Source organism: Elephantulus edwardii, unplaced genomic scaffold (assembly GCF_000299155.1).
Source record: "Elephantulus edwardii isolate Elephantulus edwardi_28Jun2011 unplaced genomic scaffold, EleEdw1.0 scaffold00003, whole genome shotgun sequence".
Taxonomy (NCBI): Eukaryota; Metazoa; Chordata; class Mammalia; order Macroscelidea; family Macroscelididae; genus Elephantulus; species Elephantulus edwardii.
Genome location: NW_006399753.1, coordinates 39,219,553 through 39,230,037, shown reverse-complemented (window position 1 = coordinate 39,230,037; position 10,485 = coordinate 39,219,553). Strand labels below are relative to the sequence as shown.

Here is a 10,485-nt window from a genome sequence, read left to right as displayed (position 1 = left end):
GATTTTCAGAGGCAGTTAATCACACAGGAGAAGACTGCTCATCCAATATATATAGATGGTTGTTGGTATATATTATCGAGTCATAATTGACTAATGGATCACTCTACAGAGAGCTTTTAGAGAGTGTAAATTGCTTGGGAGATTGCCCATCTTTCTTCTATGGAGAAACTGGTGAACTTGAAGCACTTGCGTTTGAATTGGCAGCACAACTCCCTACCACTGACTCACCAGAGCTTACACACATACACACACACACAGAAAAATTTATGTATAAAGATATATATATACACACAAGACCAAATCAGTAATTTTTTCAACAGCCAAACTAAAACTGTATTTGCTTAATTATGTGTCTGATATACAAACAAAAATAACATCATAATTCAGACAAACTTTTAAGAACTGCCAATGTATATTGTGCCACAAAAGTCTTAAACGCTTACATATTTCACATTTATATAAAATAAATTTTCATACCTCATGTGCCATAGTATCTGGTAACACTAACTCAGCTTTACTCTTTTCCTTTATGTTAATTTTATAGGAAAATAAAACATAACTTTTATAGGAAAATAAAACATTGAAAAGTAAAAATTTGAATGTCATACAAATGTGTAGAAATAAATACAAAATGTTAGACAGATGAGTCTAATGTTGCCAGGGGCTTTAAAGGAAAGAAATTGATAATAACTTTCAAGCACTGGTTGAGCTGATGTGAGTTGAAGGAGTCTCTGTCACTGTGATTAAGCAGAGTTACTGACTTTACTGTTTAAATATAGCACATACTTACTTATCACCTTAACTCTTGCTTGGAAAATGCAGTTATTTCTTTGGAGAAAGCCGGCTAAGCAATGGTGATTATAGTGTATCAAAACCCACTGTAAGTGATTATTTTAAGGACTCTGTGCCAACAGGGGTACATAGTCATGCAGACAAAAAGCAACCTAATTATAATGACAGCACCAAAGTGAAGCTGTGACAGTTGCAAAACCAATTTAAAAGTTTTTTGACAGCCATGGCTAAAAGCTTTGTTTGGACCTTTCAGTAATAATAGTTTACTTAAGACATAAATCCACAGCTAAGGAAAATAGAAAGAGAGAGTTGTGGCTTTCCTGTCATGCAGATCAAATGGAAATCAGTTGAAATGTTTTTAATAGAGCATTATGCTGAAAAGAGTATAGAAGAAGAATAACAGTTATGGAATTTAACTCTCACAATACAATAAAGGGGAAATAACAATAAAAATTGTAATGAGAAGAAAACCTTACTAACTGATTTGCTTATTCATGTTGTGAAGGTCAGTTCTTCCTGAAAATGAATTGATAGGCATTGAAACATGTTGATTGGCAGTTCTGGAATTTGGTTTTGTATGAGTTATAAATGAAAATGAAAAAAAAATAAATGAAAATGCATGCCGTATGGATAAAAGAATGTATGAATAGCCATGGCAACATCAAGTCTCAATAAAATACATCCTTTCCAGTGGTTAGAAAATCTCTCAACTTATTCAACTCGTATCACTTTTATTCATCTCACTGGGTTCGGAATATGCAGCATAACTGGCTCTTAGATCTTGAGCAAGAAACTCCTCATTCTTAAACAGAAAAATGCCTGAATTGCTGGTGGTATGGAGCACAGTCTCATGTATCTTTGCTGTAAGCCTATAGAAACTCACAATGTTTGTAAACTTCTTCTAAGACCTGTGCAAATACGAACTCTTTTAAAATTGATAGCAACTTTTTGGAGTAGCTCTACTTATCTTCACTTTCCTGAGAAGAAGACTGAGAAGCAGAGAGGTAAAGAAATTGTATAGGGCTACAGAACTGGTGAAGTGGTGGGATAAAGATTCAACCTCAGACAATTTGGCCCAGAGCCCATATTTTCAGTCAAACCTGGGTAGTAATGAAACATCATCCAACAAAATAAAACCCTCACTGCCCTTGGGTCATTGTGGCATTAGTGAGCCTGTAGAGTGCATCGTTGGCCCACTGAGCAGATAGTGGCTCAAACTGCCTGCCAAACCCTCAGCGGCTCAATTATTTTTTTTTAAAAAAATTATGATTTTAATGAGTTTACAGAAAAGTTGGATGTTCACTTACTCATTGTAGCACGTTTTCCTCTCACCTCCCCTCTTCTTCCCCCTCCTCCAGTCCACTTTGCAAGGTACTTCTTATTCTGGACTCTTGCCATACATAGAATATCTAATCATCCTTTCTTTCACCTGTTTCAATGCTAATTCTAATGTCCATTATCTGTTCCCTTTTTTCCTAGTTTCCTCCCAACCCCCCCATGTCAGTCCTGTTTTACAACATTAGTGTTATATAGTATTTGTCCTTTTGTGACTGAGATATTTTACTCAGCATAATGTCCTACAGGGTCACCGATGTTGTGTAATGTTTTCTGGGTAGAAAAACTAAGGTATAGTCACACAATGAAATACTACACTGAAAAATAAGCACTGAAAAACAAGCAGAGTGACTCTTAAACCACTGTAAGATCTTTGAAACAATAGAGGTACATGCACAAAGAGAGGCAGTGCTCTGATGAGGCAGTTCTTACTCTTAGTCTACACTAAGCTTGTGCTTTAGATTGGTTCTTTCAGCTACAAAGACTGAAGAATTCTCAGGCTGTATCAAATTGTAAGGATATTTACCCATAAATACTGAGAAAAGCAGAACAAGGAGACCTCAAGAAGAAGAAAATGCATGATTGTTATCATCACAGTTGAGTCACCTCCCATCCATGACATGCCCATGTAAAAGAATGAGACATCCCCTGGTTTTATCTTTTCAAGTTCACTGCCGAAGTCACTGTCATTTTTTAGGGTCTTCTCACCTAGGGAGCTAATCTCGCTGCACTATAACTAAGAATATTATGCTGCAACATGTAGGGTTTTCATGGACTAATTTTTGAAATCAAATTATCAGGCCTTTCCTCCCAGCCTATCTTTTACTGGAGGGTCCGCTAAATCGTATCCAATATGTGTGATCTGCTGGTATTTGGAATACTTGTTGTATAGCTTCTAGCATCATAACAACACTACAGCATGCAGCAGATGGGTGACATCATTACCTTATTGTAATTGTTAAATGTATTCAACTCCAACACTTAGCAACCTTGTCTCTGTAGGATAGGTGCTGTGTCTCATGCCATCCTCACAGTCTGTCCGGTGCTTAAACTAATTTTTACAGTCACTCTGTCAATCTATTTCCTTGGGAGGCTTCCTTTTCTTCAGAGGCCTCTGTTTTCCAAGTATTATGTCTTTTTCCAAGAACTGGCTTCTCCTGATACCATGCCCAAAGTATGTGAGACATATTTTCCTTATTGATTGACAGACTTTCACATCACGTCTATATGAAGCAATTGAAAATACTGTGGTTTGGGGTAGGCGTACCTTATCCTTTAGAATGACATCCTTGTTCTGTGTACTTTAAAGAAATCTTTTTTAGAAAAAAAAATTATTTTCTTCATCTTAATTAACATTTACAGAGATTTTGGATTTCCATTCATTCATTGTTGCACTTTTTTCTTTACCCCCTTCCCCCTCTTTACCCCCCTTTGCCTGTCTTTGAAAGGCAAAAGATAAACTTCTTTGACACCTTATTTGTCCAGCGCAACATATCACGTGATTCTTTCACTGATAACTCCTTGGATGTTGATTTTGGGTTCCAAGGAAGATGAAATCATTGCGTTCATCTCACTTTTCTCCATTTGTCATGATATTTTCTATTGGTCAGTAGTAAGGAATTTTGTTTTTTAATATTGAGAAGCAATCCATACTGAAGGCTGTAGTCTTTTTCCCTTAAATGATTCAAGTTTTCTTTACTTTTAGCAAGTAAGTTTGTGTTATCAGCAGAATGCAAGCTGTTGAGTCTTCTTCAAATCTTCATTCTAGTCTTCTTTATATAATCTAGCTGATCTAATTCTTTTCCCTGAATCCAAACTGGAAGAGTGTGGAGGAAGGATACAACCCAATAGCCCACCAGTCTTTATTTTAAACCATAAAATATCTCCACATTGGAATCACTGGTTCTTGGTTAATGTACAGGCTCATCATGAACACAATAAACTCTTCTGGAATAAATTCTTCTCAATCCTACTGAAAACTTAAATGTGATCTATAAGAAAATAGTCAAGTCTACAAAGACTACCTTCGCATAGTCAATGAAACACAAGGAAATGTCTTTTGGATACTGTTTGTTTTCAGACATCTTTCATTTGAGACTAGCAGTGATATTCTCTGTACCACACAGACTCTTCTAAATGCAACTTGGATTTCTGACAAATTCCCTGTCCATGTACTCCTTCAACTACTTTTAAAATAACCTTTAGAATGTTTTTACATACATGTGGTATTAATAATATTGTTCAATAATTTCTACATTCTTTTGGTCCTTTTTTTTTTAATATGGGCACAAATGTGGACTTTTCCTCCCAATCATTTGTTCTGGTTGTTGTCTTCCAAATTTCTTGACAGAGGCAAATAAGCATGTCCAGGGCTGCATCTCTTCATAGAAACACCTCAATTAGTATTTCGTTTCCTTGGCCCTTATTCTGGAGTGTAGACTGGTCTTCTTCCTTCAGAACCATTGTTTTTGTTATGCTACCTCTTGAAATGCTTCACTGTTAACCAATAATTTGTGTTCAATTGCTCTGTATATCCCTTCCATCTCCTTTTGATACTTTCTACCTCATGTAATATTTTGTTGTCTGTAGAATATTTCAGTACTGCAACTCAAGATACGTGTTTTCTTCAGCTTTTTCAGTTTAAGAAATATCAAGTGTATTATTTTCTTTTGGTTTTCTAACTCCAGAGCTTTGCATCATTTCCTTATCATATTTTGTCTTCTCAAAGTACCTTTGGAATTTTCTGCTGAGATTTTTTGTTTAATCGTTTCTTAATTTTCTTTAACTTCTCTATATTCAAGAGTAATTTTCAGAGCTTTTCCTGACATCAATTTTTTATTTTTCTTTCTTTGTTATCTTGTTAATGATCTTTTTGCTTTTTTCGTGTATAAAGTTCTTTTTTATCACAGCATTTTTCAAAATTATTTTAATGAACATTTACAGAGAATTTGGATTTCCATTCATTCATTGCTGCACTTCTCTACCCGCCCAGCCCTCTCCCTCGCCCCCCCAGTTCGCTCCTCTCTTTCAAAAGCAAAAGAAAGACTCCCTCACCGGTACACAATCCCCCCCGCACCCCTTCCACGGCCCCAAGTACACTCCACTATGCAACCTTAATTGTGAACTCTTGGGTTAAATGGTATCTCTATTTGCAACTTTTTGAGAAAGCGCCATACCGCCTTCCACAGTGGTTGCACCATTTTACATTTCCACCAACAGTGAATAAGGGTTCCAGTTTCTCCACAACCTCGCCAGCATTTGTTGCTTGCTGTTCTGTTAAATTTTGCTATGTATAAAGTTCTTAATGGCATCTCACAACTCCTCTGGTCTTTATATTCTTTATATATATCCCATTATCTAAGATATACGTACATAGTCATCATTTATTTAAAAGGTGTATTTGCAACGAATGAATCACTGACATTACTGAACTTCAGAATACATCATGAAATGATCTTTTTTATAATGAAAGCAACACAATTCTTAATTTTTTAAAAATTTCTTGTGTAGTATTCTCACTCATTGCTGTCCAGTCAGAATCTACTCATAGCTGAACTTCCTTTGGGTTTCTGGCGATACAAATTGCAATGGTTTCTCCTCAATTTTTAATTTTTGCCACAAATTAATTTTTAATTTTTACCAGCAAATTAAGCTCCTCCATTAGGTGTAACTTTACTCTACATCATTAAAGTATACTCAGCTTTGAAGAAGCAGCTGTTTCCCTGTTGCATTTTAGAATGTACAAAGTATGAAATTAGGAACATTGGAAGTTGCCATAATGAAATGGATTATGTAAAGATGAACACCTAGGCATTAGCAAACTGAAGTGGACTGGCATTGAACCAGACAATCATATCATCTCCAGTGGTGAGAGGGAAGCTCAGGTGGCATAGTCCACAGGGAATTGGCTAGACCACAGGATGCAACTCTCTGGTAGCTTGAATAAACCAGTGGCCCCTTGGGAAAATGATGGACAATCTCCTCTTGTGCAGTTCACATCTCCCAAAACTCAGTGGAGGTTAGATTTGAATCCTTGACCTTTTTGCTGCCAACTGAGTGCTTGTCCGCTATGCCACCAGATGTCCTTTAGTAATTATTAATTGTAGTATAATTGTCAATAAATATTTGTGAAAATAATAATATCAACAAAGAGATATTAGATATCTACTACTTACCTAGGAGATTTAACATCACAGTAGATTCCTCTGCCCACACAGAATAAAACAGTATATATTTCTTTGCTATCCATATTTTAAAAATAATTTTTATACTATCAGAAAATTCCCTAAACAGCCAATGAAAATTAAAATGCAAGCTATGTATAATTCAAATGAGTTATATTTTCCATTTTTAACTAAAAATCTCATAAACCTTCCTCCCAGTCAATTTTTTTTAGCTGTGTGAAGAAAAGGATGCCTTTACTTGCACTATTCACCAGTAAATGGCATTCATCAAGTTATCTTAGAAGCACTATTTTGCACATCAGCATATCACAAAAACACAGATCTGGGCCTAGGTACACTGATTATACTTAATCATAAGGCTTATTTTTTTTGGTTAGGAGTTTATCTGTTTTTCCTCCTTAGAAAATGATGCGGTCATCAGTTTTCCACATGTTTATCCTGAGCATGGTGACTGTGGATGTGATTGTCGCTGCCAGCAACTATTACAAGGGAGAGAACTTCAGACGACAGTACGACGAGTTCTATCTTGCAGAGGTAAGTAGTTCACTACATTGAGGTAACAGATGGCATCTCAAGGTAATGGTGAACCTTAGACAAAGACTTTTATTCAGGTGAAAAGGAGTTTATATTCTTTAACCACATGACTGAAACCAAAGTGGACTCACTATGTGCTTTTTAAAGTAATTTCTCTGGTCTCTGAGTTGTCCAATTCATTGTCCATCACCAAAGGATTGAGTGATATTGCCTACAATATTATCAAGATCATTCTTGTCCCCTGAATCCAACTCTTGAGGTCTTGTTGCGTTTTCTCTTTATTCCTCTTTTCATTTTCCTGTCTCATGTTACTAAAGCCATTTTCCTACCAAGTGTAAGCAAGTGCAAATTGAGAAGACTGTCAATAAACAGAACAGCTCAACAAAACCAAAGAGAGGGCTAGAGGGAAACTTTTAGCAATAACACAATAATTACTATATTAACTGTGCAGCATGGAGGAGCAAGGATTTTGTAAATTACAACCTAATTTGGGAGGGACTGGAAAGCATTATGCTGAGTGAACTCACTCAGTTCCCTAAGGACAAATACCGTATAAGACTATCATTATAGAATGTGTATGAGGATTCAAGGGGGAAGGAAACAGAGGGGTGACAATGAGCCTGAGTTGGGGGTGGGTGGGGTGGGGATGGGGATGGTGGTTAATCGTAGGGTTACACAATTTGATGGGATGAGGAAGGGGTGGGCGAAGAAGAATGGGAAAGATCTGGTGTGAAAAACAATATAAATAAACTTAGTAAAGAAATCAGCATAAAATAATTTTTTTATTAAAAATAATTACTGTTTTAAGAAGTGAGGTGTTACAACTTAACTAACAGTAACAAGTCAGTAGATAGGCAACTGTCAAGCTTCCTAACCACTAATTATATACAAGAGTATATATTTGGGGAAACTATTTCTTATTGGGTAACTTTGTTAATATTTGCTTCTTAAATATTTTAAATAATTTCCAGACACCAATTTTTTTTAATGGAGAGAAATTTCTTTAATATGTAGTTCAGAATTCACTGGTTATATGTTTATGGAAAAAAATGTGTAGGATTATAACTCTTAGAAAGTCATTTAGGTCAAGTTCACATATCAGCTCTGATATACTTCAAATAATTCAGTATATTGGGGTGGGGGGGAATCTTCATTCCCATTGAGTCAGAACCAACTCATAGCTGATCTTCCAGAGTGTTTTCTAAAACTTTAAGGCATACAGGAAGACATTGCTCATCTTTCTCCCATGGAGCTACTGAAAGATTCCAATTGCCAGAGAAATGCCCCTTTGGTTATCAGTTCAACTTCCTACCAATGAGGCACAAGATTTGAAATTTTATTCTTTTTATCACATGTTGTTATTGTTATGTGCTGTCAAGTTGCCTGCGACTCATAGCGACCCTGTGTACAGCAACCCTAAACTCTGCCCTATCCTTTGCCAATCTCACTATTTCCGACACATCTATCTCCAATACCTCAGTCACTTAATCAATCCATCTCATTGAGGATTTTCCTCTCCTGAGCTGCCCCTCCATCCTCCCGAGTATGATATCCCTCTCCAAGGACTGGTCCCTCCTTGCAACATGTCAAAAGAATGTCAGATGAAACTTCAGAATCCTTGCCTCCAAGGAGCAGCCTGGCCTCACTCTCTCCAGGACAAACCCGTTCATCTTCTTCACAGTCCATGGTATATTCAATACTCTTCTCCTATTAATACCACAGCTTAAAGGCATCAAGAATCATCAACAATCTGTGTTATGGAGATGGAACAACCCTGCTTGCTGAAACTGAGGAGGACCTGAAGCACTTGCTGGGGAATGTCAGGGGCTGCAGTCTTCAGTATATTTTGAGGCTCAATATCAAGAAAACAAAGATTCTCACCACTGGGCTGATTGGCAGCATCATAATGGATAGTGAAATGATTGAGATTGTTCACAATTTTGGTTTGCTGTTTGCTTGGCTCCACAGTCAACACTCTTGGCACCAGCAACCAGAAAATTAAAAGACATTTTGCAATTGGAAAGTCTATGGTTAGAGACCTCTCTAAAGTACTAAAATGCAACTATGCCAGTCTGAAGACCAAGGTGAGCCTGATACATGCCATGGTCTTTGAAATCACTTGCTATGCATTTTATCACATAGAGTATATATTTTTAAAAAATAAATCCATGTGCCTATAAGTCATTGTTATGTACCATCAAGTTGCCTGCAACTCATAGTAACTGTATGTACAATAGCTCTGAACCTTGCCTTATCCTGAGCCAATCTGACTCTGATTTACCTAATTTCATTGCCCCAGTTACTGTGTTATCTCATCTGGGACCTTTCTCTCCTGCATACTTAGAATTATCCTTGTGCATTAAAAACCAAAATGAATTCAATCTACTTCTGAAAAAGAACTAATCACATGTACTTATTCATACTTTGGACATGTAAGGCTATTCCTTGGAAAGGGACAACATGCTTGGAAAGTAGGAGGTTCATTGAAGGAAAGGAAGACACCCAATGACATGGATTGACACGATGACCTCAACAATGGTCTCTAGTGTATCATAGATGAAAAGGATGGCACAGGATAGAACAAGGTTCAGGTCAACTATTCATAGGGTCACTATGAGTAGTACTTGACTCCACAGCACCTAACAACAACAATAGTATATAAATATGAGGACGGTGCACAGTAAGGAGCTGCACTGTAATCCTAAAGACATGTGGTTCGAATCCACCAGCTGCTCTGCAGGAGAAAGATGGACAATCTCCTCCCAGGTAATTTATCGCTTTGGAATACTTCCTGGAAGGTCAACTGAAAGTCAGTTCTGACCATATGTCACACAAAAACAACAGCATAGTGTATAAGTGTTGATATAAGGAAACTCTTAAAGAGTCATTTACAATTTCTTCTCTTCATGCATAGTTACTTTCTGAATTAAAGCAATGCTAAATCTTCTCTTGAGTAATCTTTGTGATGTGATGACGCTTAATTACTACCTGATATATGAAGCTTAAAATCCTAGTGATGTAGTGGGTGATACGTTGGACAGCTAACCAAAAGCCTGGCAGTTCAAACTCACCAGCTATTACGTGGGAGAAATATGAAGTGGTTTACTTAAATTATGATCGACAACCTTGGGAGCCAAATGATGTTACCATGAGTTAGAATGGATGTGAGGGTATCAGAACTAGTTTTAATTACCTGGATCTTAGAGTCTCTAGTTAACACAAACAGTTGAGCATCAAGGTACTAATTTAAACATTGGAAGTGTGACTCCAACCACAAGTTGAGAAGAACTATTTGATGATCTACTTCTGAAAATTAGCATAAAAATCCTACGAACACAGTTCTGCTCTGATTCAGAATTGACTTAACTGGCAAGATATAACTTAAAATCTAACGAGAAATGTAGATAGTAAAAGATAGCAAGGTTTGCATGCCTAATGTGCCATTAAAGAAAACTAATGACAAGGCTTATAAAAAAGCAATTTTTTTGTTCTACATCAAAATCTTGAATTCTAAGAAGGGGTCGTGGTACTAGAGATATTGTAGAGATATTGTAGCTGATGTTAGATGGATCTTGGCTGAAAGCAGGGAATACCAGAGGAATGTCTATCTGTGTTTCATTGACTATGCAAAGGCATTTGA

The 10,485-nt window shown here is 36.7% G+C and overlaps 1 protein-coding gene and 1 pseudogene across 1 annotated transcript in view; one reads left to right on the top strand and one right to left on the bottom strand.

Annotated features, from left to right (window-relative positions):
- LOC102867064 overlaps positions 1 to 6,318 on the bottom strand; it is a 32,414-nt pseudogene extending 26,096 nt beyond the window's left edge.
- NALCN (sodium leak channel, non-selective) overlaps positions 1 to 10,485 on the top strand; it is a 600,265-nt gene that overhangs the window by 204,035 nt on the left and 385,745 nt on the right. Inside the window, exon 11 of the mRNA XM_006879390.1 lies at positions 6,714 to 6,845. Within this exon, the coding sequence (XP_006879452.1) occupies positions 6,714 to 6,845 (132 nt within the window). The remainder of the gene's footprint in view (positions 1 to 6,713; positions 6,846 to 10,485) is intronic.